This window comes from Symphodus melops (assembly GCF_947650265.1).
Source record: "Symphodus melops genome assembly, chromosome: 2".
NCBI classification, from domain to species: domain Eukaryota; kingdom Metazoa; phylum Chordata; class Actinopteri; order Labriformes; family Labridae; genus Symphodus; species Symphodus melops.
In genome coordinates this window covers 14,998,450-15,025,826 of record NC_136692.1, presented here as the reverse complement: position 1 = coordinate 15,025,826, position 27,377 = coordinate 14,998,450, and the positions used below count along the sequence as shown (strand labels likewise).

The 27,377-nt window shown below is 40.2% G+C and overlaps 2 protein-coding genes across 6 annotated transcripts in view; both read right to left on the bottom strand.

The window, feature by feature from the left end:
* Positions 1 to 97: 97 nt before the first annotated feature.
* The window catches only part of fam20cl (family with sequence similarity 20 member C, like), a 32,566-nt gene continuing 5,286 nt past the window's right edge, over positions 98 to 27,377 (bottom strand). The window contains exons 9-11 of the mRNA XM_079337406.1: positions 1,184 to 1,265; positions 1,025 to 1,084; positions 98 to 692 (exon numbers count right to left, since the gene is read on the bottom strand). Coding sequence (XP_079193532.1) covers positions 419 to 692; positions 1,025 to 1,084; positions 1,184 to 1,265 — 416 coding nt within the window. The 3' untranslated portion in view covers positions 98 to 418. The remainder of the gene's footprint in view (positions 693 to 1,024; positions 1,085 to 1,183; positions 1,266 to 27,377) is intronic.
* dnhd1 (dynein heavy chain domain 1) lies at positions 1,751 to 27,030 on the bottom strand. Of its 5 annotated transcripts, XM_079337401.1 has the most exons (45): positions 26,930 to 27,030; positions 25,607 to 26,044; positions 25,104 to 25,301; positions 24,789 to 24,992; positions 24,588 to 24,698; positions 24,327 to 24,483; positions 23,893 to 24,147; positions 23,649 to 23,792; positions 23,121 to 23,226; positions 22,784 to 22,989; positions 22,559 to 22,664; positions 22,421 to 22,477; positions 22,087 to 22,244; positions 20,527 to 20,652; positions 20,083 to 20,359; positions 19,794 to 19,921; positions 19,166 to 19,364; positions 18,993 to 19,084; positions 18,293 to 18,530; positions 17,986 to 18,111; positions 17,790 to 17,887; positions 14,536 to 17,674; positions 14,309 to 14,420; positions 14,007 to 14,166; positions 13,635 to 13,914; positions 12,000 to 13,530; positions 11,622 to 11,727; positions 11,342 to 11,456; positions 11,052 to 11,238; positions 10,631 to 10,733; positions 10,242 to 10,349; positions 9,315 to 9,506; positions 8,767 to 9,177; positions 8,254 to 8,665; positions 7,682 to 7,780; positions 7,235 to 7,411; positions 6,787 to 6,965; positions 5,209 to 6,243; positions 4,344 to 4,518; positions 4,163 to 4,237; positions 3,649 to 3,874; positions 3,403 to 3,494; positions 3,170 to 3,319; positions 2,306 to 2,922; positions 1,751 to 2,202 (listed from the first exon to the last, which is right to left on the bottom strand). In XM_079337401.1, exons 2-45 carry the CDS (start codon positions 25,963 to 25,965, stop codon positions 1,789 to 1,791), a joined length of 13,440 nt encoding a protein of 4,479 aa, XP_079193527.1. In that variant the 5' UTR covers positions 25,966 to 26,044; positions 26,930 to 27,030; the 3' UTR covers positions 1,751 to 1,788. The 5 variants fall into 5 exon arrangements, with proteins under 5 accessions (XP_079193527.1, XP_079193523.1, XP_079193525.1 ...); XM_079337397.1 differs by having other exon boundaries at positions 22,421 to 22,664; XM_079337399.1 differs by having other exon boundaries at positions 11,052 to 11,235; positions 22,421 to 22,664.

Genomic DNA, 27,377 nt, shown 5'->3' with positions numbered 1-27,377 from the left:
TTTTTCTTTCTTCTTTTTTTCCCCCCACAATTTGACATTCTGCCTGAGAAATTTCTCCAATGTCATTGAAGTCTCACATTAAATATCAAACAAAAACTGAGATCCATCATTACATACTTTATACTGTATTTAAACTAACATTTGAGTTCGCAGTGCTTGTTTTGGACCCTGCCTAAAAAACATTTTCCATAACATTACAATGTTAAGATTACATTTTTGCTGAATTCCATATTTCTGAAGTGTCAAAGACTTTTGACTTATTTCTCTGCTAGGCTTACTTTAGATGGGAAACGCATTCAAGAACCTGTGCCTGTAAATAAGACTTTGATATAACTGCTGACGTTTTACATGCAGTCATATCAAAGTGACAATTATCTTAAACTTAAAAAAACAAGAGATACTGTAAGCATAGTCCGTCCTATCCAGCAGGTGTGATCATGTCTTTCAAGTTGGCAGTGTCATCGTACAGTACCCCATCACCCCCTCCATCCTTAGTGGCTCTCTTTAAGCAACGGTCTACAGCCTCCAGCACAGTTTTCAAACGCCGGTCCAGAGCACTAAGGTGGGGTTCAGATAGCAATGGAGCCACTTTGTAGAGGGGATCATTGGAAAGTGACGCCCTCATGACATCACTGAGACGATACTCTGGAAGAGACAGCAGACGCAGGCGTAGCCAGGTGGACCGGCGGATTCTAGAGACAAAGCTCAATATTAGAGAAGAGAGCAATGAGAGGACAGGATGGAGTGGCTGAAGGGAAAAAAAACACATGAGAAAATGGTGAGAAACAGTGGCTGATGGTGGGAGGCAAGAAAAAGGTGTTTTTGTTGATGGTTTTCTTTCCAACAACAGAGCAAAGCGTCTTAGCTTAATTAAGTCAAATCTTAAACTAATTCATAAACTGTGAGGAATTAAGATACAATTCTGAGTAACTGAAATAAACTGAAAGTAAATAAGTAAATAAATAAATACAGACAACATATTTACAAAAGGTAGCAATACATGAGATCTCATCCTTGTCTGTACCTGCAACACTGCTCGAGAGGAGTCAGGATAGAAGGCTCATCTTTGGAGTAACGCCCAAATCTGCAATGAGAACAAATCACGAGTTATACAAGACAAATCAACAATACAACCCCGTGGACCAACTGCAGGAAACAAATGTGCACCGCCAGGAATACTCACGCCCTTCCATTATCGAGATGTATGAGGAAAGTGTTGTTGCCAAACTTCTGAAAAGTTTCATAATGATGCCTGTCCATGTTACCTGAAGAAGAAGGAAAAGGATTCGGTAAGATCAACTAGCGCTTAGTAAGAGTATTAAAGGTAGATGTGTCGATGATGTTTTAGTTACAGCTTTGTTATATTTAGACATGTAACATTTTTTTAAAGCTTTCATGGGCCAGCAATGTCTTTGGATTTTTGTCTGAGAAACAGCTGTTTACACACACACACACACACACAAAAAATGCACGACAATATGTAAACAGTAGTACAACACAAACTTTATTTGATATTTATTTATTGGCATTTTGTGTCCATGTGAGATAGCTACGTCTACATTGAACTTTTAACCACAGACAACACTTACGCTGGAGGATCAGCTGTAAAGAGGCATTTCTCCATGACATTTACAGGAAGATACATATTTATGTGAGCAAACGTCCTAATAAAGAACTCTTCACCATTTTTTATATGTTCTATGAAGAAGGATTTTGATCGATTTTCGATTTGATCCATCGAAAAGTTCAGTTTGGTCCATGAAAGCAGTTTTAATCAGGTGGATCTTTTCACAGCATGCTGACTACCCTCACTCTCCTTAAATTACACAGCACAGGGCTTAGTTTTGTATGAAGTGGAACCATAGTGATAATGTTAACATCTGCTAGTCCCCAGTTCCCGCTCTTCCCGTGTCTGTCGAGATACAGCGGACAGTCATAGAGTGGTAACTGCAGGTTCTGTGATGCAAACGTCTGTGTAACCTGGGTATCCTTTAAAGGTGAACTGTTATCAGAGGATGCGTGTCGGGCAATATTTGTGCTCCTAACTTGAGCCTTTACACAAACAAGGGGCAATGAGCCAGGCTGTGGAGAGGCTGTGTCCTGCAGGGCTCCTAGCTGTGTATCCCAGGATGCACCTCTTAGCTCCAGGCCACACAAATACACAGCATCGCGGGTGGGTGAACACATACTGTTACTCAGCACCTAGAAGAAAGCAACTTTAGTACTCAATATGCACAACTTAAAAGAGTAAGTTCCAAACTTGCAAGGTCATTTCAGAATGATTTCATAATTTGTTTATGTTTACCTGAAAATGCAGAGCAATGTCACTGCTGTTTTTGCGATTTACTAGAGTAGCCTCTCCTCTGACTGCCGCCAGAAAGCCTCTGGCATTTTTGAAAGCAGAGAGTCGATAGGCACTAGGTGGATCTGAAGTGTTGAGATGCAAGAGGTAAGCACTGAGCAATTCTGCCCTCCTCTCCAAGCAAGACAAGTCTGTGAGCTCAAGGAGGGAAGCAAAGGTCGTTGTGTTGTATTGAACAGGATGCTGGAGCTGTGAGAGGAGCAAGCACACCGAATCGATCAGATCATCCAACTCAGTCTGGAGAAAGTCACGTAGCGGACTGGGAGAAACAGCTTCTGCATTTGAATCCATGCTTTTGTTCTTGTGTGCGAGGTAGCTTTTCAGAGCTTGCAGTCTGTCTTTAGCCTGGCTGTAGGCTGGCAGTGAGGCAGACGGGTTTAGCTGGGGGCACAAACTCTTCACTGTTCCTAAAGGAGTCTGGGAAGCCTGTAGTTGTATATTCAAGTTTTGGCTATTGATCTTGACTCTCTCAGCTGCTATTTCGTCACTGATGCCTTGCATAAGAGGATCATTTATGTTTGCTGAATTCTTCTCCAAAACCTGCAGTAGTACTGACAAATCTGTGAACATATGAAAAAAAAAACTGTGTCAATAATAAATGCTTTACAAACAGGAACACCCAGTGAGACATCCTGCTCCTCGTCTAAAATTACTAAATAATAAAGGTGGATTTTGATGCTAAAATCAACAACGTGTCCACACACAACCCTCAGTTATATTTTAAATATGGGAAAAGGAATCCATATTCTCTAGTTTATGCAATTATTAATTAGCTTGTCAGACGTATAGTGTGTAAGATGAGGTTACCAAAGTTTCCAGGTTTGATAATAATATCTGTGAGGTTGTGTAGTCCACTGCCCAAGAGGGGTAATGCTCTGCTGAAGCAGGTCTCTGCAACACTCTCCAACACCTTGAAATCTGCAGAGTCCACTACGTGGCGGCCATGCACAAGATCGACTATGAAAAAAAAGTTTAAAAAGTTAAAGCATAAGCTAAAAAAAAAAGCAGAATATCAGAATGAACGTGTGATGCTGCTTCACCTGCTATGCATCGCAAAGCCTGGAACTTGTCATGGCAGTGAGTGGCAACACTAAAGTGTGCATCAATCAAAGCCAGGAGGTCGTCCTGACCCCTTTAAAACAGAAACAATCCACAATTTAAAGAATTGATCTCGTTTCTAAACTACTCCCATTAAGTATATAGTTTCAATTTAAATCTAAAAGTATAAATATATTTAACAAAGACACCTATCCCATAAATAAACTCAATACACAGTATTCCCTCACCAACTGTATATTGTCCCTTGGCCTAAGTCTTTGTAGCTCTGTCTCTGTAGTAAAACAGAGTGGAAGATAGCACAGCGGAGGAGAAGCTCCTTGTTTTCTGCTGTCATCTCCCACTGTGATTTTCTCTGCATGACGGACACCACTTCACAAAAAGAGCGGCTCAGCTCCTCCTTCAGATCCCAGGGAGAGTCACAGACCAGAGGCAAGGCACACATTCGCAAAGCAGCTGTTTAAAAACGAACACAAGTTCAATTGCAGTCAGAATTACAAAAAGAAAAAAAAAAAGAAATCAGAGGTTCATGTTTTACTTGAAGGAAATAGGATTATTTTAGAAACATTCGCACAAGGAAAAGAAATGGACTTACAGCTCTAAACGCACAGTAATGGAGTGATTGTGCTGATTAAGACATGAGAATAACTCGGTACAGTAGTGGGGGAAAAAAATAATGATTTGGACAGCAACTACTGTATGGTGATTGACCTTAAAGGTAATATACTCATAAATTACACTTACCTGGTATGGAGCATGATGCATATTCTTTTGTTATAAACCATAACTGGAAGCACGGGTGAATCAGGCTCTGGTTCTCTGTGTAACAGTAGACAAAGTGTCAGATAGGAAGATAGTTGAAAAAAAGACACTGGTTTATGAACAATAGCAATAACAATAAAAGATCCTATAAATACCAAACTACCTCTTAGAGATGAGATCAACCATCTGAGTCGAGCCACTACTTTATCATCCCATTGTGCAAACAGGTGACAGTTGTTAAAAACCAACCAGTGGCCCTCATTAACAGCTGTTTCCAGCATTGAAAGGATCCTGTCTCTGTCACACAGAACCCCGAGAGAAATGACCTTCACCTGAACCTGAAACACAGTCATGACTTTAACACTGGATTGATCATATATTCAAACAATTCACATTTTCTTCTGAAGTCACACTCAGATAAAAATGACATTACAACATGTGTTTGCAATGTCGTGCTGTTGTGTTAACTAAGGGGAAATGGAAATAGGGTATCTGACAAATTACAATAATTTCAGCAGTCTTCATGTGAATGTCACCTGAAAAGGAATAAACCTAAAAAACCAAGAGGGAAATAGTGTGTACTTCAAAAAAATTACATTTAGTAACCCATTAACTACAGTCAAACAATGGTTACCATTAACATTAAGTAATTAACAAGATATTATTAAAGATAGAATCAGAATGGGTAGAAGCTAATATTACTGGTTGGAAGTGTTACAGGATTTAAAGGGAAAGGCACATGAGAGCTGAAAGAATGTCAACTAGAAAGTAAAATAGCTAAAAAAGTAGAAAAGTAAAAATGCTAGTACTAGCTTTTGTGTAATTAAAGCTTATGGGCATCAATTACGGTATATTGTTTTACACTGGCCAACTCAAAACCTATGATGCATGTGTAGCATAAAAAAGGATAACATTATTAGAGCTTCCCACCCTGATAGTGACATCAGAGGAGAACGGTTGCTGCAGTACATGGTGGATTTGGCTGGTTTTAAACCCTTTACTTCAGACAAAATGAAAAAGTCTGTTACCTGTTTTGTTCCTGAAACACAGTGGGCCAGTGTGTTTATCAGATAAAGAGGCTGAACGTTTGTTGACTTATCGCCACTTGGACTGGGTAATGTGAATATGATGGGTCTCTTATGTTTAATGAGAACTTGTAATAGGGCCTCTGGGTTCCCATTGTAAGGGGCCTCAGTCCCTCCTCTCTGTCCAGGGAGAAAAGGGTAGTGGGCTGCCATGGCCTCAGCTAGTCCCTCTAGGCAGTCTGGGTTCACGGTCTTCCAGAGGAGAGCTCGCTGTAGCACTGATAGATGGGAGTGAGAGCAACAGGGAATAGCTCCTGCTACAGTGGCGGAAGGAAACCGCAGATACTCCTGCCACTGTGTCGGGCAAGCAGAGAGAGAGGCAATCAACCCACTAAAGCCTGGCATCTTTTCCAGGCAGAGGAGCTCTGGGTGGATGTGAGAGGGGATCCAGCTGAGCAAAGCACTCGTGGAAGGTGACAGAGCAGGAGGAAGGAGACAAGGTGTGATATGTGTGAGAGGATGTTTTATGTCTTGAAAGCCTCTGACAAAAGCCACCCTCTCAGTCTCAGAGCACAGCTGGTTGTGTTGAAGTCGGGTCAAAGACACAAGCAGCTCCAGGACAGCAAAATGACTCTTGAAGAGGAGAGGCCGGTATTGGAGCAACAGTTGGGTTGCCATCCTGTTTGTGACCTCTGCTATTACTTCCTTTGGCATTTTCAAAATAGTATATGGCACCAATTGTTTGTCCTTCATGAGAAAGGCCTCTTGCATTACTGTGATGAAGCCACGAAGGGAAAAGTAGTAGGCAGGGGAGAGACGGGACACCCCCAGCAGAGACTGGTAGAGGTCAGCAGCCAGCCTCATTAACTGTCTGGGCACAGCCAGCAGAGACTTGTGGTACTCCAACTCATCAGTCAGCTGCTGGATCTCAGCCTGCAGGTTCTTCATTGCCTCTTGACAAGCAGCCACATGGGGGAGAAAATCAGAGTCCTGTAGCAGTGAGGAGTCAGACTGCACGATGTAGTCCATCAGAGCTTCCTAATACAAAATAAAGTACAATCAAGTAAAATGTGGCAGCAAAGGAGTACATTCAGCTGTAGTTTGACGTTGGGTTCGTATTGACGTCAAATTAATTGCTTTTGTAAGAAAACAATATACTTTTAATTTGAACACTTGTTCATACCTAAACCACATACTCTTCCTACAACTGCAACTTAAAAAAAGACTTTACAAACTCCACAATCAAATCAATCCACAATCTATGTGGACATATAATGCCTGACTACAGCTTGTAAATACAACATTATACTGTAAAGTACTATATCGATATTCATAAGGCATAACGCTATCAGCAAGCACATTGAACACAAGATGAAAACATGACTTTGCATTTTAATGAATCTAGTGACTGATTAAAAATTATCTTTAAATGATATGTAAGGTTTCATTGTAGCCTTGTGTAGCTACGTGCTATTTTTACATAGTTATAAGAAACTGCATTGTTTAGTTCAAAAGAAAATGAGCCTATAACAAACAGCAACACCATTTGCTTGATATGAACGTAAACTAAGGCCTCGTCACCTCCTTTGACACCAGTTTCTTCTGCAGCAACTGTTTGTCATTCTGCAACTGCAATTGCTGACTCAGCAGCTCTTCACACTCAGACTGTAGCAGCTGTGTCAGCATCAGCTCCTGAATGTCTTCTGAGCTAAGAGAGAGGTCAACCACGCCCACCTGAGCAAGGATGGATGGATGAATCTCTACAGAACAAAGGAATAAACAGAGTAAGCCACTGCTTTCAGATCGATTTAGAAGTTGCCCAAAGTCTTCATTTCAAGACTTTCTCTTTCACAGACACCACATGGACGGATGAAAAACCATTGCTCATAGTGACATAAATACAAAAGTATTTAAAAATACATCACACTCTTTTCAAAGTGATGATAAGAGCGCTATATCAGTACCAAGCTTAGCCAATCACCAAGATGGATTTTAACAGACGTGTGTTGACTCCATTAATGCTTCTTACCATCACGTAGCATTTTAACAGGCACACTGGTGCAAAGGAAGAGGCAGAATTCAGGGTGGCTTGGTTGGATCTGACTTTTAAGCCATTGAGAGCAGCATCCAGCAGGATGTGTCAATCTGTCCAGAAACTGTGGAGTGGGAACTGCTCGCTCCATGTGAGTCACCATGACCCTCAAACCTGCAAAACAAAAGGTTTGAATGTTTTTTTGGGACGGATAAAAAAAAACAAAAAAACAGATTTAGAAAAGTAATTACATAATTGAGTAAAAAGTAAAGTAATCATTGATGTAAAACTGAGTTGTGAATAAAAGTGGATATATAGAAAATTATGCTGCACACTTATTCAACGCCAAAAAAAAGTTGAATGACACTGTGTAAACCACATTCTTCTTTAGGTGTTAGTTTGTGAAAGTATTTTAATAAAAAACTAAGTTACAATATTTATCACCTTTAACTGCAGCCTGGTCGAGCTTGTCCAACAGCTCTGGATCGTCGGCACAAACCACAACCCCACACTCTGTCTCCTTCTCAAGGTTGGCATTGTCACCTGCAAAGAAAAGGATTGTACAGGTTTTCTCACTTGTCTATATCCATCATTGATTTTTCTCTACATCAGAACTGCTCACTCTTACAACTGTCATCACTGTTTTTTGCACGAGTTGAAATGTTTGTATAATCAATCAATCAATCCATCAATCTATCAATCTATCAATCTATCAATCTATCTATCTATCTATCTATTACTAGTGTGCTTGTATGCAGTACATGATGTGAGTGTTTTATATAATTGACGTTTTATTTCTTGTATAAATTATAGTTAAGTTAAAAAAAAACAACCAATGGAGGTTTTTAAATGTTGGCAAAATTAATATAACAATTGACAATTTGTTTTGACTCTGCAAAGTTAAAATAACCATTGGTAATAACTTTTTTTTCACCAGAAGGTTAATACTGAAAACACAAAGTTTTGTTGAAACACATACAAACAAAAGATGTGCTATGAGCTACCTATGGGCCTACCTGGTGAGCACAAGCTATGAGAGCTTATATCTTGATGTTGCTGAGTGTCTGCTAGTAAAGGCCAGCGCTGAGTCCAGGGCCTATTACAGCCCCACAGCAGCAGCTTTACAACTATCCTATTTAATGGAGCATCCTGGTTTATACCCAATGCCCGACCCACAGGCAGTTGTATCTTGGCAGACACGGTGATTGGAAAACCAGGAGGAGGGTGAGATGGTTCAGTGTCAGAGTGTGAAAACAAGGAGGTTCTGAGGTCCTTGGGGTTTATTTCAATGCTTCCAGACTGACATAGCTCTGTCCACTTGCTCAGCAGTTCTGTGCGTGTATCAGGTCCGAAGGGGCCTAAATAAGAGATGGCTGCAGCCAGAATGAGAGCATCTCCGAGTAAGGTTTGATTATTTAACTTCAGCTCCTGTAGAAAACGGAGGGGAACAATACCTTTTAAAAATATATTTCAAAAAATATACAATTATCGCATGTTTAAGAGAACTTAAAAAATTTTTTTTTTTAAACCTGAGCAGCGGCTGTCCAGTCTCTCATATGCATCTCCAACAGCTCTGCAGCTTCAGTTGCTTCTCTTTCTGATCGCTCAGCTGTGTGGAGCTCGAGTATTTGCTCCTCAAGTTTTTCTTGAAGCGACTGCAGTTGATGCTTGAAGCGCTTCAGACGATGGCACGCGTCTTTCTGGACATGCATGGCCTGGTAAAGCCGTTTGCTTGCCTCTTCTTGGAATTGCTGCTTGGCCAACAGTTGGTGTTGCATACAGCAGAATTCATACACAGCCTGGACCCACTGGCACAGGGACTCACAGGCTCTGCTTACTTCTCGCACCGACTCTGGCATGAACTCGGGACTGTCGACTATCTGGCCAAGCTGCTGCAGCTGCTCATTTGTCAAACTGCAGCGGTCAAAAAATTCCAACTCCTAGGAGACATTACCAGGAGAGCAGGCAAAACATCCTCTTATGTTACAGTGTACATAAGATGCATAAACGTATGCATCGCACCATTGAATAATATATATCATAAAAAGGTATTCAATCATTTTTTCAAATAACACACCTGGAAAAAGTTAGGTTGTCCAAAAAGCTGTTTGGCATTCTCCCAGCCGGGGGGACGATTAAACAGCAAACAAATGGCATCCATTATTTTCACTACTCCGTCAGGTGGATCTCTGTAGTGACGCACCTCCTCCAGGTCAGATGGATCCAGACACTTTTGAATTTTGAGACCTGACAGCAAAATAGGGATCATCTGGAAGAAAAAAAAAAGTTTGTTTGTATGTTTAATAATTTTCTCTGAAGGTTTTACAAAATCATCCAAGTTCCAATAGACTCGATGGCAAAATATCTTTAAAAAACTGATATTGTGTGATGAAAACGCAATCGTTGGACTCCATGTCATTTTATTGATATTACATGCACATTTGTTTATAATTACATGGAACAATGCCTGAAAGCTAATTCAGACAGGTGGTCCGCTTGGTGGTCTATTAAGCTTCAGATTTTGGTTTACAGGGTCATCTTACTCCTGAGCATTATTTTGTAAGATTAATAGAATGAGGATGAGGGATCATTTGACCATTGTTTGCATGTTTTACTGCTGCATGCTGCTCATTTTATTGCCTGATGTAATGGTGTTGTTTGTTGTTGCTCTGTTTTTGTTCTTTGTGTGAAATCTTAAGTAGATGTTTGTATCTCCTGGTAAAAATAAGGTAAAACACAATTGCTAGCTCTGCCCTGCACTCTCACTTTAAACCTCACAACCTCCTCTGTATCCTCCTGTAGAGGACAGACCGCGGCGGAATTAATATTATCTCATCACTTCTCACACATCTGCATGCAAAATATATCTGCAAAATGTGACAAGGTTGGAGCCTTGGCACAAACACAAAAGAATTTCTGCCGGAGCAATAAACAACATGAAACCATTACAAATGTTGTCTGATTTAAAAAGGAACAACTGTAAATGTGTCTGAGAATAATTTACCTTGTCTTCCATGTTGGATAACTTGTTCTCCTCTTCGACACATATCTTCTTGGCTTCCTCAATTCGCCTCATCTGGTAATCTATGTCTCCCAGAAGCTCTTTCTCATGCTGGACAGAAAGGTTCAAACAAACAACTTTCACTTCACCCAAGACATTATTATATCGAAAATATCTTTGTATTTTTAAATTGCAATACGAATAGAATAAAAATATGATGCTATGCAGTATCGTCATCCGAGTCCAAAAGCCTCTGGAGTGCACTGATTTATTGCTGACAATGTAGCTCATCATGTTCGACTGGGATGACAAATCACCTCTTGTGGTATATAAATCTTAGCCGTAAATACTGCTGCAATTTTCAACCAAAATGTGCTGAATTGCTGAACTACCTGTTGTGCCATGGCAACCGCCTCTTGCAATCTTAGAAAATCTTTTTTATACTCCACAGCTGCATTTCTGACGCCATCCAAATAAGAAAGACCAGTGGCAACTCTAAAGAAAAAATATACAACGGTTAATGTAGAGCAGCATTTCTTTTGGATCATTAATTAGGTATCATGTAGACCTGAGTAGTTTTCTGAAACAGCTCAGCATCTGGTTACAATTTATGTTTTTGTTTGTTTATGTTTCCCCTAACTGCTCCGATTTGTAAAGGACAGTAATGTGACACTGTAATGTACTGTATGGTTAATTATCTTCATTTTGCTGTTTATAAAGTGGGACTTTGTCAAAAAGCTAGCACACAGTAGTATAATCACTATTATTACATGGGGGAAAAAACTACTAGCTAAATGGATATACTGTAACTACCTGTTGGCCTGGCTCTGCTGTTGCGTGTACATATTTTTGGAAAGGTAACCAAAGTAAGCAATGAACTCCATGTAAGTCTGAGGGCTGAAAGGCTGAGATGTTAGATGGACAGAAGCGTAGTGACATGCAGATCGATGGATTCCCGCCATAGCCAATGACAGGCTAACTTCTGGCCTTTCTCCCTCTGCTGAATAAAAGAAAGAGAACATGTGTCTTAATAAAGCCTCCAGATAACACTGCCTGTAAAAAGTGGTTCAAAGAATTGAGTATGCATTAAATGTGGGGCTTACTTTTGTGGAGCGAGGTTTTAAGGCAGTGAGCAGCACCTTCAACTAAAGACTGATTTGACCAAGGCTGGTACACCTCCACACAACTACTGCAGCTCAGGGCCTTGGTAAGTTGGGCCTAGTGCACATACAATATGATATATTTTCATTCATTCATTTTCATTAGAATTTTAACTTACTCAATGTGTTTTGTGCACTTTACCATTAGAAAGAAGGTTTTGCTATAGAACACAAGTTCTAAGACTCCTTGCCATGTAACTCATTTAAAGAAATACTTATTTACATTCCATGCATGAATCTCCTTGTGCGCAGGTGTCTCACTGTTGACTGGTACAGTTAAAGGAAGCAACAGGAACACATGTACATTTCTGTGGATTTGGCTCAAGAACCTGAAAAAAAAGAAAGGAACACAAAAAGAAACACAATATGGTTCAAATTCAACCCACATGAGATTTCCAACATCTCATGTGAGTTCCAATTGTTTTTATGTTAGCCCTAAACAAAGTGTCAAACTTGCATGGAAATTATTCTCTCTCTATAAACGTATATGTATATATATATATATATATATATATATGTATATATATATATATACATACACACACACATATGTGTGTGTGTGTGTGTGTGTGTGTGTGTGTATTTGTTTTCTTCATCTTACTTCTCAAAATTCCAGCTGTCCATCACATATCTTCTTGAATTCTTCACCGCAGTCACTCTGGAAACAAGATTTCTCAGCTCCTCATCTGTGTTGAGTCCTGGGTAGGTTCTACGCGCCATGGCAACCAAAATCTCTTTCCTGACAGACAGGCTAATTCCTTCATGGGCTAGTATGATGACACTGACTCCTTCCATTCTAGTTTGATTTCTAGCTTCTTTCAGGATTTCATGCAACCTCTTCTCATTACCAGGATGCACCTCCATTAACTGATAGCCCGTGAGATGAGCAGCTAAGCGCACGGTGGTTTTACGTCCTGTGCCTCTCTCTGCGCCAATCAACAGTCCATGACCTCCAGATATGAGCAACACCCTGAGAAGATGTAATAGTTGATTTAACCTCTGTCTGTGTAGAATGCATCTGGTCGCGACACTAAAGTCGTTTGCAGCTTTCTGTTCATTGTATTCCTCTACCTTGTTGATATGAGCACACAGCTTCTGCTGAAGTAAGTCGAGGTCTTGGTCCTGATAAAAACAGCTAAAGTTGTGGTTCCCTAACATTAAGGCCTCAGATAGCTCAGGACCAAATAAAAGCTTAGCCACTTTGTCCTCCATGTGCTGAAGAATCAGAGGTTTTAGTATTGCCTGTTTGGAGTGAATGTCTTTAGACAGAGGAGCAGACTCAGTCAATGTATGGCATTTTTTCAAGTCTGACTGGCCAGCTGGCATTGGCTCTTGAAGCAGATCCGATATATCTACACTCTGCCTATTTGGCTTACATGTGACTGCTGTGTCTACAGGCTCTGCTGGTATAGAAAGGCTTTCAGTAGTGGCCGGGTATTCTGAGCTTTCATGTTGGGCTTCATCAATCAAAAATATCCCATAGTGGGTTGTTGCTGTCATGGATATGAGTGAATTAAGACTTTTACATTCATCCTCTGAGCACAATCTGTCACTGAATGTACGCATGCACTCGTGCATCCAGAGATGTGCTATGTTAAGAGATAATGTTGAAGGCCCTGCAAGGAATGGAGAAAAGTCCGGAAGCCAGTTCTTCTTTTCCTGCATCGTTGACGTGTTTGAAGCATGAGGCTGCCACAAGCACATCCCCAAAAACACTTTCTGAAGGTCATGATGAGAAAATATGAAATGGGGCCTCTGAGCAGTGGGCTGGAATTGCTCACATACAGCATCATATAGGTCTTTAGTGGCAGCGATAATACAATGTGCCATATCCTCACAACTCTGGTTAAGGGGCATTTCTTTCAGCCAGGTTTTCAGCCGAGGAGAATGGATAGAGAAAATAACATCCATAGTAAGGTTGGGCAGCACAAAGATGGAGAACAGGCGTGACAGCCTGGAGGATACCACATTACTTTGATGATTGCCTGCTCCAAATACACAACAGGTAGCCATATAGGTGATGAATCTGGAACTCAATAATTTGAAATGGTAGGTTTCATATGTTAGAATCTCTCCTGTTGACATACTCTGTCGAAGCGTCTCTAGAGCCGCTGAAGTCTTCCCAAACACATCTATCAAAAGCAATGAGAAAAAAAAGAAATGACTTAAACTCATCATTAAGTGTAAATTCTGACTCAAAATGAATCACACATTCTCAAGAAAATGTCGTACTCACCACATGCTTCATGCAAATCATCCACAAAAAGAAGCAGGTTGGGCTGTTTTGCCATGGAACCGTTGATGTTTTTAGGGTTCTTCTCATAGCTGATGTTATCCATTAAAGTGCGGAGGTCTCTGGAGCTCAGGAGCGGACTAGCTGGTAGGATAATGTGTGGCTTGTCGTAACTCAACAATGTTTTACACAGTGTTGTTTTACCACTGCCAACCTCTCCTGCAAGCAGCACCGGCTGGTTCGCCTCCAACATAAGGTTCAGAAGGAATGTGTATCTTACATACTGTGTAAGTAAAATATATACTTGTTAGTTGAAATGTTTTCAAGTAGTTAACGCCACCTTTATGTCACTGCACTTCTCTGTTTGGAACAAACCTTGGGAGTGATGACACTAGTAAGCACTGAATGTGTGGGGCAAATCTTGCTCTCAATGTTGAAAAAGTGTTCAAACACACTCTCCTCATCTGGAACCACAATTTTGTACCGGCAAGAAAACAAGATTTGACGGGATAGTAGGTCGAACTGTGGCCAATATCTGCGGTGTAATTAAAGGAAATATGAGAAATGAGCAGCTGATTTCAAGGTAAATAGGAAAAAACTGCAGGTGATTACATATGTTTAATAGCCATAACATAACATAATTTCCTTTTCCTAAGTTTATGTAAAAGTATTTTTACCGAGGATGTAAATGTCCACTGAATCCCCAAACATAGGCCACCAGAAAAAGGTTTCTGGCCAGCAGATCTTGTTTTGTGTGGCATCCTGTGCTGGTTCTGTTTAGAATCATATCTGATGGGAGAAAAAAATGTACAGTGTTATCAGGGGTAAAATATATCAATTAATATGTCTGTCCACTAGGTTACTTGTGAATAAATATAATTTATATATATAATATATATTATACCTGTTTTGTCTTTATTTGGTAGTGCTTCAGTTTTTCCCAATTCCATTCTAAAATGCTGAAGGAGGGCATGAATGACCCGAAAAAATGACATGATTTCTTGCAGACCATCCATAGGGCTTTTACTAGATTCTCCTTTATGATGAATAGCAGATTTCATATCCTTTTCCCTGAGACAACTTAGAGTGCTTGAAAAAAGATCTTCAGCCAGGCGATTCCAAAATGTCAAGGTTTTGTGATCCAGTTTGTGTTCAAGTGAGAACGCATCCATTTCGCTCTTCCACACAGCCTTCCAGAGATCAGTTCCTGTGAAACACACCAGGCTACAACGGGTCACTGCAGATGGACTTGCATCACATAGGTTGTTGGTCTCTATAAGCAGCTTCAGGTGCGATTGGGACGGCAATGTTTCACATGATGGCAGGCACAGAAACGGGTTCTCAGGCCTGCAAAGTGTGGTTAAGTAATCTAACCAACCTGGCTGCCACAAAGGCTCACCGTCCATTACAAGCCATTTCATAATTTGATTGTGGTCACTCTCGTCATTTACGCAGCTTTTACATTTTAGTTCAGATTGTTGGGAATCTCTGAGCACCTTTGAAACCGCTCCATCTTGCCATCCTCTTTTGTCACAGAAGAAGCCAAATAGCTCCTCGTGAGACATGGCGTTGGGAAATAAAACCACAGTATCAACAGAGTTCCAGGTGAAATCAGGAGTCTTTGGCTGAGCAAGTGGATTATCTCTTTCCATCAGAGTGTCACTGTCAAACTTTGCATTTGAAGCTAGACAATTAAGTGCTCCAGCGAGAGCGCTGTAGCAGGTTGTCTTCCCACTACCTGAAGGACCAAGAAGCATAACTGCTTGAGAATGTTTGATTGTTTGGTAGAGCATAAGAGCATTGGATATCATTTCAGTGTAGGATTGAAGCCCTTGTCTTTGTAACTCTTCTGTAACTACATCTTTAAGATGGCTCTTTTCTTCTTCCTCAATGTATAGTTGGAACAAAGGGAACTGACTAACGATGGGGAATGTTTCCTTGAAGATGACATAAAACCTTGAGGCCTTCTTCTGATCGTAAAGAAAGGGTAATACAATGGAAAGAATCGCTTTGACAACAGCTGTCTCCTCCATCAACGCCTGTATTACCGACAAACGAGCATTGTGAAACTTGGGATTCATTTTAGTTTCTTTCTTGTTCCTCTCAACAACATTGCCAAAAGCATTTTGTGCCGATATTAAATCAGGTTGTTCTGCAGCCAATCTTTTGGCCACATCTGGCGTTTCACGTTGTCTCACACTTTGTTGTAAGTGCATTTCAGAGGCACAGATGATCCTTTGCAAGACCACAAGATAGCAGCTCTGGTCGTCAGTGATGAAATCAGGCAGGCAATTGGAATCCTTTGCCAGGCTGATGAGGGACACCAGATGTCGACTTAAAGACCTGGCTTCTGAGAAACCAATCGAAGTCAGCATTACTTCTGCAATGATCCTGTAATCTGGACGAGTTAATGCGATTGGTCTGGTCACATATCGTAACATCTCAGGAACCTCAGATGGATATCCCTTTGATGAGAAGAGAACACATCCATAGTTTAGTCTGGCAGGAATACTTTTCCCGGCAAGTTCCATATGGCATTCTGAATCAAGAATGTTTTTGAAAACTAAAGGTTGTTCCTTCAGCTCCTTGTTCACATTTTGATTCTGATTTCTCGTTGACGTAGAAAAGAATTGGTAAATGTCTTCCAAATGCTGCCCCAGTATTGACAGAACCTCCTGTTTTAGTGAGTCCACAGAGTCAAGCAGAAGCCATGCTCCAGTCTGGAGGGCCCCAAACAGCAGCCGTTGAACAGCAACAGGTCTCATGTCTGGACTACACTGAATACTGACCACCTGTCGCCCCAGTGCTTTCCCTAAGTGGACCACCGTTTTTTTCTTTCCAGCCATGGAAGGTCCACTCACAAATCCACACCTGTAACTTGTGAGAACAAGAAGGATCCCAAGTATTGCCCGATCTGTGGATGGAGTGTGCACCATTTCCCAATCCACTGGACCAAAGTATTCATAGTCATATGGGTGCTGATGACCCAAAACATCTATGAAACATGTTGGGTCAGTGTTGCTTTTCAAATCGTTATCTTCTGATATCTGATATTTCATCAAACTTTGCCACTCGAAAGACGACTCCAAGGGAACATCTTGTATTTCCATGAGTTTAGATAGCTGCTGTGCATGATTCATAGTCATTTGCACTAAAGCACGGAGACATATCATCATGTATCTGGAAATCAGACATTCCCTTTTAGCCCCTTTGACACCCTTCCTAATGGAACAGCCAAGATTTTCCAATGTTGCAGAGTTGTATGCCTTTATGCTCCTTAACTTCACTGGGCTTGATTCTTGAAAAGCTTGTAAAACAGCTGAGCACCAAAGCACCTCCTTAGTCACCAGGAGACACTGAAGAGGATATTCAGACAGCAGATCCAGCTCTGGCAATACAGTTGTTCTCCTATCAGGGATTTGGGACTGGTGGTCTGAACCTTTTTGATCACATGCCAAATCCTGGCTGAATGGTTTGAGCTGGCTTTGAACAAAGGCACATTCCTTCATGAGCTGTAACATTGCCATCTTCAGTTGCTTCTCAAAGACACAAAGCCAGTCCAAGGCATTGCTAGTTGGTTCCACTGGAGACAGAAAGGTAACATGTTCCCAAAGGCTCCCAAAGAACCCTAAAACCTTCATCTGCCTGTGTCTTTTTACAGTAGCCCCACAGCTCTGTAAATCATGTGTATTTGATGGTTTTTCACATTCTGCGTCAAGCCAACACACTCCCTTAAAGCATTTGCGTACAAAAGGTTGCAGCATGGCAGGATTTGGGTGGAAGGATAGTAACTGTATGACTTCCCTGTCACTCAAGAACCAGAGTCTTGGAAACTGCACAAGGAGGATGTCCAGTTGATCCGTCAGCTTGATAGAAATAGCCTCCATAGTAGACAGACCATCAATGAGGATCTGGCAAAGGTTTTCCCCATGAAATCTGTCATTTTCCTTTTTGGGATGAACAAAGCTCAACATATGAGGGTCGCTTGATAAAGACTGCATCATCTCCTTAAATGTCTCATCAATTGGTTGAAATTGCTCCAGCTAAGTAAAAATAAAAAAAGGAACAATTATCTTACATGTAACCTTGCTATTTTATCAGTTTCATATCATTAAAAAAAGTTGTGTTATGTTTGTCTTTGATAACATAGGAACATACCAAATCCCCTCTCTGAAGACAAAATGATGTTTCATCGAACATCTTGGTCAAGAAGGCCCATATTTGTTGATATCTATTAAATAGATTAAGCACTTTTCCTAAAGCAAAACACAGAATAGTTTTATACCATTTCTTCTTTACTTGATGGCTCATGTTTAAAATCTTATTTTTTCTTTTTAATTTATATATATCTTACCAAGATCTTGTAATGATTGCATCCATTCTTCAATTTGCCTCTTGCACTCAAGAGCATGTGGGGACTTCAACATAGTAGACAGAGTCATCAAATCGTTTTCTATCTCAGCAATGTTTAATCCTAGACCTGAGTGAGAAAACCAATCAATTATTGAGGGCAACAGTTAAGCAGAACAAGGCTTTTCACACGTCGACCTTTACTTTGGCGCTCACGTAATTATTAAAGTAAGGTATGCTAACAATAACAATTCTACAATTTCTACATAATATTCTGGCAAATATTTTGCGAGCTTGTTGTCAAATCTCACCTATGATGGTGAATCTCACATCATCATGAGAGGGTTGACTGGCACTTAGAAGATTTGGATTTCTGCTCTCTCTGGGCTTGACTTTCTCTGTTGATCCATGGTGTGGCTCACAGTGCTGAGAGACTGACTTTGCTGACAGACTGAATACGTCCAGCTGGAAGAGTCTACCTTTCCATCCTTGTTGAAGCTTTCGAAAGGTCTGCTCCATGTTAGACTCTGCTTTTGCAGCCCTGCATATCTGATAGAGAAAAGATTCAAGATTTATTGTCACTCCTGTTATACAAGTAAAATCAAATGAAATTCTAGCTAGCTAGGAGGCTCCTTTAACAAAGAGCAGGTATTAACCATAACAACATAAAATATAAAAGAATAACATAAAATGCACAACAGGGTTTTTATGAAGAATATGTGCATTTAAAGCTCAAATAATATAACTGAGGTGGAACATAAATATACATCCCGGAATAGTCTGTATTGCACTCGAGGTTATGTTGCACTTGAAGGTTTAAATTATTAAAGAGTCTTGTGGCCTGGTGGAAAAGGTACAATAGATAAAAATGTCAGGTGTAATGTTACAGAAGTATACATGCATAGAATGTGTTCTTTTACCCTGTTTTAACCAGGAAACTATGTCACCCATGATCTTCACAGATTTTAAAAGAATAGTGAATATCCATATTTTAGAGTCTAATGCTCTCACCTTGGTAATAAATATCTGGTCAGCTTCAGTCTGTTTAGACATCAGGTCAGCAACCATCACCTTCTTTTCTGGGTCATACATTAGACCCATGCCTGCAGATGGAAAGGATTTTGATCACTTCAAATATGCTATGTTAACATAGTCTGTCATTCTATATGAGGACAGTGGCTGACCTTTAAAAATAGCTTTCCAGTGTTTTGTTTTGAGTGTGGTACTCTGCAACTGGGCCATGGCTGCAAGCTGAAGACTGAGGCTTTCCAACAGTCCCAATGTCTCCTGAAGCACAGCATCATTGGTGGGTATGATACCTGCTAGAGAGAGAGCTTGATCTTTCCACTGAGTTGTTTTTTCCTGAGCTTGTGAAACTACAACCTACAGACAAAAACAACACTGTTAAACGTTTAGTGACCTGCTATCATTAGAGCAAAACACTTTTATTCCACAAATTTATTACGTTTTGCACAACATTTCTACAGTGAAAAACATCAGCACTTCCAATAAAGTTTTTCCTCTTTTAATAATAAAGATAAACAGCAGAAGGTGTTTCAGCCCGAAACTTTCATACCAACTCTGTCTGTATTTATGATGAAACACAGCTAAGACCAACTCTGAACAAATTATTTTTTTTTCTTAAAAAAAAATTGAATGAAGGCAGAATACAGAAGGCTAAATCACCAACAAATCTGGGACAAATATGTTTTAAATGTGTCATTACTTTAAACTAGAGCATATAAATAGCAGCTTGACATGAATGCTGTGTGCCAATAGGCAGAGCTGCTGTTGTTTCATTTGCAATGTTACCTCACTAAAAGGCAGAGATTTCCATTGTTCCATCCATGTTTTGCACATAGCAATCAGCTCCCACAACTCCTTACGGGCCTCAACCTTCTTGATATCTGTTGTCAACATGCTCATATCCATTGGATGTTCTGATTGGACAAACAAGAATGAAGAGAATTTCATTCTGATGGAACATGACACAAATATATAACAAAAGCAGGCGTGTGTGCGTGTGCGTGTGTGTGTGTGTGTGTTTCTTTTCGATGTACAGCCTGGATATAATTTACACCTGTCATATTTATCATCTCACCTTGTAGGTTTTGACTGGTCCGACTAATTTTTTCCAGTTTTGCATTGAGATAGCGCAGATGTTCACACATGGGGTTCAGACTGAAGACAACGTCTGTTGCATTCTGAGTTGGGTCAAGGAAAGGTCCTGATGTAGCCTTAGAGACATTACTTTGAAGTTCACAGACCAAAAAAGAGAACATTGTGTCCAATGCGTGGGACATTGTTGGAAGCTTGTTGCACACGATGCTATGTGCCTGCTTCAATAGCAAAATTAAGCAATCCCACATGGCCAGCATCTAGATGTATAACAGACATAAACACACACACGTTGACTGTAATGGTAATAAAGAATATAAACTGAGATTGTATCAAACTGCTCTTATGTTTTAAATAATGCATGACACTAATTTGCAAAACTATAATTTGTTTTTTTAAGGGATCATTTTCATATCTATCTGCAGACCTTCTCTTTCAAAGTGACCTCCTGTTCAGTCATCTTCCTAAAGTTCATGCACACGGTATCCTGAAGGGAATGGATGTACTCCAAACGTTTCTGTGTGTCAGCCAACAACTTCACAGACTCCCTCACCTAAAGGAAAAGAAAAGATACATCACATTCATACATTTTACAAGTTAGCCTGAAAAACAAATGATATTTAATAAGATTTCATTTTTTTAATGATCAAGACCTCGAGGTTATAAAGGGCATTAAAATACAGTTGTATGTTACTACACTTTTTATTTTAGTGTTTACTTGAACTTGAAGGTGAAACAAATGTTGTTGCAAGTTATAGTGAAACTACAGCAAACTTTAAGAAATATAGAATTAAATATATATTACTTTTCTCTCTCTTAAAAGGGCTTTTGTCAGACAACAGTGGTATGAGGCCTACTTGTTTTTATGATCAAGTTGGTAAAAGATATCCTTAAGTGTTTGTTGGTTAGTTTTAAATTATTTAAATACTCATTAGTTACAAACTTCCCTAGTTTTCAAAACTCAACTCAAGAACAGCTGAACCATGAATAATTCAGATTCTTCTTTCATAATGGAATCTAAATTCAGAACCCATTTCCTCAGACCAAAGAGAACCTTTGGGATTAATATTTCATTTGTGAGTTCTCGAGGATCCTAATCTTCCTTTAACCCCGCCTTTAAAGGAGGACTGTGAGACTTTTTGATCCAGTAGATGTCGCCCTCGAGCACCATCATTAAACCAAAACAAACATCATTGTTCTGAAGCTTAAACTCTCCTCCAGCGACGCACCACCAACCTCTCTCTCCACTCGTGTTCACACAAAGGAGTTATCAATTAGAACATCACAACTACTGGTGAGCGCCATTAACCCTTTATCGATCAAGTGACCATTTTTGGTAATTTCGGTACACATTACATATGGCCACCTTTCTGCGCCTCAGTAAGGTCGAAAAGCATGTGATCTTCACTCAGCCAATCAGAGGAGATCACCCTACGTCACTGATCCTGCTATTGTGGCATCTGAACCAAATATGGAAACTTTGTCAATGTCTATTTTTCTACATGAAATTAAACATTTTTTAAAAAATGTTTTAACAGAAATAAAGTTCTGTTATGTTCTCCACTAAAACTCTGAGGTTGAATTTTTGAATTTCAAAGTATTTCAATGAGTGCCCTATAAAGGGTTAAGCACAAGCGGCATAAAAAACATTTCCTTTGCTCGAGCAGCAATTGCCTGTGGCCTGCATTGTTGTGTTAGCACTGACACGGAATGAACGTTATCTAACAACGCTTATGTGACGTCTATATAATAGTGAGTGAACTATGTTATTCTTCATTTCTCTATTCCTTGACTAAAACAGCTTTCAAGGCTGCTCCACCCCGGCCGTGTAAACATGGTAGACACACGTGGCTCAGAGACATTCACAGAGGATAAACTTATTGATGTGTAAAACGTTGCACATTCTGTCTTTAACTGCTTGACACCGTACACTTTTTTTAATTTACATTCTCATGCGAGTGCGTCCTGTTGTAGAGACCTTCTATACCTTAGGAGCATATTTTGAGAGGTCTTGTAAGTCTCTGGGTTCTTCCTTGAAATCAGCAGCAGCCGCCTCCAAGTCTGAAATGAGACTCTCTGAAAGCAGCTTTATCTGCTCAACAAGCTGCCCGAGCACCTCCTCCTCAATGCACCTCAGCTGCTGACCTTCATAAAACAACGGCAAAGAGTTATAAGCATCAAAGAGAGTCTTAAATACTTTCTCAAGCCATCATCTTACCACACACTTACTTTCATTAGTCCTTTATAAGACACCTATTCATGAGTTCTCAAAGAGGGATATTTCTTAAACTGAGCACAGGGAAGAATATTCAGTGACATACCAAGGTTTTCTTTAATGTAGGTGCACTGGATGACAAACAGCTTGTTGCAGGTTGAGACTGATGAGGGAAATGTGCAGATTCTTTCAGTCCAGTGGCGTAACTTGCTTATGAGCTCCTCATAAAGTAAACTCGACTGACCCTTCAGGGATTCCAAAGAGACTTGACTCCATTGATTAGTGAACGCGTTAATGTCCAGCAGCCACGAGTAGCTTTCACACAGCTGCAGGATTTCCACCTCAGCTTCCTGTCCAGATAAAAATGGCAATTTCTTGAAACACCTGATCAGAAGTGTTCAATCTTAAACACAAGGACACATATTGCATTAATGTATGCTTGTATGTTATGTAGAGGTGACAGCCTTGCCTGCATGATCTTTGTCTGCTCTTTCTCCACCTGTTTTGTGACATCATTAATGCTGATCTGCCACTCCAGCTGTCCTCTTGTTAGGGGATAGGAGCAGCCATGCAGTCTGTTGCCCTGGACCATTGGTAAGCGAAATGGAAGGTCTCTAAGACACTGACGGCAGCAAAACTTCCTGCAAACACTTGTTCCATCGTCGTTCTTTTTCTCTGGGAATTCAAATACATGGACATTTAAGATTTTTTTTTTTTTTTTAATCAGATCATGAGGGGAAGGTTTACATGAAAGTTTACATGACAGAATACGACAAACAACACAACGTCAACACAATTGACTATACCTGCAGTATATTCGGTACGACTAGAGTCAGAGGTTAAGTCCTGAGCTAAACCAGAGGTGAAGACACTGCTGCTGCTCTCCAGGAAAAATCCACAACTGTCACAAATCTATCGAAGAATAAAGTGTTTTTTTTAGTGATGATACATTCATGATCAAAAATGATGTTTAAGTAACAAAACAAATACCGGATACAGATATAAGAATCCAAATTCATTATGAGTCAAGTACTTGTTCTACACGAAAGTGATATTTATCTTACTGACTCTTGTTGATGATGAAGGACAAGTTAATACCATCTATTCTGAGTAAAATCAAACATGACAGAACTAGTGAAGATATCCAACCTTCATTTTGACATGCACGCCACAATGTCTCAGCAATGCACCAACTACAAGTGTTTTCACTTCATTGCTTGCATTAAGACCAACAAAAAAAAAACAGAATGTCCTCATTTCTTTCACCTATGACGTACTTGTAATGCTCTGTATCTTGGCTGAAGCTGCATTTGCAGTAAGGGTGTTTACATTACCTGAATAAAAGACTCTCGTACAGTCAGAAGGGCTTCACTCACTGCTCCTCGGTACAGATGTACTGGTGGCTCCACAGCCAGCTGACTGTCGGCACCGAAGCACAGCTTAGTGTGAAAGAGGCAGCCTTGCTCAGATTTCTGCCTCTAACAAAGACAAACACATTGTTCATGGCTGCTACGTTTCTGACAGGAACCTTTGTTGCTTGCAACACAAGTGGAGTTCACAAAAGCTTTTTCTTGTCACCTTCAAAACCTGGTTGAGAAAAGAAATGACATCCTGTCGGGTTACTGCGACCAGACTCTGCAGAGTCATCTGATCGATGAGACCAACAAAGTCGCCCATTTTCTTGAAGACACTTTCAGACTGAGCCAACTCTTTCTTCAGCTCCTGCTGGTGAGCCAGATGGAGGTGAATGGGTTCGTTGCACTTCGGAGGCTTTTTACAATATTCCATGTGCAGCTCCAGCTCCTGCTGTGTCTTGTAGCAGTCGTCCCTCACCTGGCGATAAAGGAACATCAGTGAGAGTAAATATTAGAGACCTAACGATCTACACTGTAGGAACCTTGTGATATTATGTTCTAAATGTAAGTAATATTTCAGTTGTCACACCTCATTTCATATTCTTCAGAATTCTCCCATTTTAAGATGTAATTGTTCCACCCAATGAAAACGTTTACCTTCTTTAAGATGGAGAAGCGATATTGTGAAAGCGGTTTCAACATTTCAAAACCCTGCTGATTTATGTGTTTGATCACATGTTCGAATTCCTGCAATGTGTAGGTTTTAGTCTCCTCGCGGGGCAGCAGGTGTTTCCCTTTCACTTCTTCGATCACTCTGTCAAAGATACAGCCACATGTGTCCAGGAAATGTGTAAAGACTTAACATATGTCTCAACCATGACAGTTAAACAGAAGTATGAGTTTGTCAGTCTGACTGACCTGTTGTACATGAGAAGAGCATTTCTGAACTGAGGCACAGCTATGATTAGCCGACACTGCAAACTCTGACACCTGCGGTGAAATATGAGCTTGCGCACGCTTTTCTGCCACCTGAGAAAAAAAAAAAAAAAAAAAAAAATCTCAGAGACAGAAAAAAAGAAAAAGGGGAGGATATAAAATGTAGTGCTGGTATGTACTTACCATGTGAACACTTTCTGGAGTCTAAAGTCCCTGAAAAAAGGGATTTCCTGCAAAGCTGTCCATAACACTGATTCTCTGAACCACTCTGCCAGACTGACAATTCCACCAAAACCGCTTTCTGTCACATGTAGCACAGAATTCGGGGAGAAGATGTAGTGCTCTGTGCCAGCCTCACTGGACTGGACCACCTGCAGGTCATATGGCCTTCAAACCAAGAGGACAAAGGTCTAATTGTGTGCATGAAAGGCAAACTTAAGCAAGCTCATGTACCGCAATCTGAAATGAAATGTGTCACACAATCTTATTTCAGTGTACCTGTAGGAGTCCCCATCCACTTCTTTCAAGTAATAAAACACCAACTCTCCCAGGTCTCTTTTCTTGGCAAAGATATGAAGCACCTCTGTGGCAGTGAGTGGCACTTTAGTAGGTTTGGTCGCTTTCCCATTGTTCACAGTATTTATCTTTTTATTGTAACAGGATGTGACTTTTATGGATTCATCTTTTCTTGTATGACTGAAACAATAACAATAAAAAAAAATAAAAAAAACGAGTGTAAAGTAAACAAAGGGACAGTTATTTGAGGAATCAAATCCTTTGGGCAATAAAGGCTTTTTATGGCTCCCCAAACTATTGTATCAAGCGCCAACCGAGAAACAGCAAAACATGTTACACACCATCACGCCTGGCTTTTTTACGAGTAGTTAACACGTCTGTATTTTCGTCATAAGTTGGCTTAAAGTTCCCATGAGAAATTTGCCTTCCATTTACTCAGAGACCCAAGAGTACCTTCATATGAAATTAGTGATATATTAGTTCACCTTTGTGTTGTCATCTCAACAGCAGTTCTGATTGGGATGTCAGTCCCCAATGCTGAGGCCATCAGTCGAGGTCCTTTTGTCCATTTGGTCTCATAAGCGGCTCTCCCAGGTCCCACCTTGGCTACAAGATGAGGAAGCTCCACCACAGATAAAGGTCTGTCAGAGGGGATACTGTCGAGGACGGGGGTACAACTGAACAGAGGCGTGGAGACAAAGGCTGCTGAAACAGTGGGCTTCATAAGGGATAGAGGTGGTAAAATGGCCTTTTTCTTAACCTTGGATCCAGTCCTAGTAATGTCTTTATCAAAGCTCTGAGAAACTCCATCACAGGCTTTTTCCTCATTAGGGGCAGTAGACATGCTGCTGATGTCTCTGTGAATGCCATCAGCCGATTCAGGTGCCACAATCTTCAACTTGCAGATCTACATTGGCACTTTTCTGAAAATAAAAGACAAATTGTAAAGAAACCGTTACAAAACCACGAGGGACAAGATTCACTTATTAGATGAATATACAGATCACATCATAAGTAAACCTAAAATGCTGTAAGCAACATGAGTTAGAATACATGTTAGGCATAAAGATGCTTAAATGAACACTTCTCTGTACAGGGCAAAGAACTGTGACATAATATAAAAGCTAATGTAGGGAAAAGGAAGCTTCTTTTTTTATATCAGTAACATAAATGACAGATAATATCAAGGATACTAGAACAGCTTTTGAAAAGCACACTGTCATCAAATGTCAGAAAATATTGCCTGACAACTTCCCCATAGCCTACTGAGTTTCTGCTTACAGAGGCTATCTTACATATTAAGACTTCAAGATTCAAGAGGTTGCATTGTCTATTAAGATTAATGCAAGACATTGTGTACCTGTGTCTGTTCCTCATATTTCTGTTTGAGAAGCCTACACGTTAACAAAGCCATCGTGTCTTTAAGGTAACGTAGTAGGCCACAGATGGAGGCCTATCTTTTAAATGGAATTACCATTAGGCCTACAATAAGGAATTAACGCAGGCAACAGCACACTTCATCGTTTAAAAAGTCACAGTAACTTTTTTTGTGATAGCTACCTTACTTATAGATGGGCATACATCTTACTAGCAAAGTCCACAACCAGATATGTTAAACTTCAGCTGCCTCAGTTAAGCTAACCCCATTTTAACGGTGAATTCATAAACAAGTAAACCAAAGCCGGTCACTTGATCCTATCACTGTCATACTGTATATTCAGAAAAACAGAAAACACTTGAGTTTCTACTTTATAACAACATTCTTTTAACAAAAAGAACAGCAAAACTTTCTTGTGTGCCTTTCTTACCTGGCTGTTGAGAGCAGTTGTCAGTGAGGCGAAACCTCGGCGACGGCTTGTTGCCACGGTAACGCGCAGTAACTCTGGTTACTTGTGCTTTAAAGTTCCTGAAGGTCAAGTAGGCTCGTAAGCAAAAACAACTGCATTTTTCTTGTATCCGGTAGGCTATTGCTACAGCTTGTCGGAAAATACTTTTTTTATGGTCTGAAACAATCGTGTTACAAGAAATTACAGGAAATCATTCGAGTAGACCTTTAACTCCTTTAAAACCCTCCCAGTTTATTTTGAAAAACATTGTCTTGTGCGAACCATCTGAAAATGTGGTTTTGGCCTGTTTTCTGTGTGAGCGAGGAAACAATGTCGTTCTTTTCACTTTTCACCTGACAATAAATACAATATTGACAAATGTAGCCTAAACCTAGAACACCCCCATACAGGCTCCCTTTCCCTTGCTATA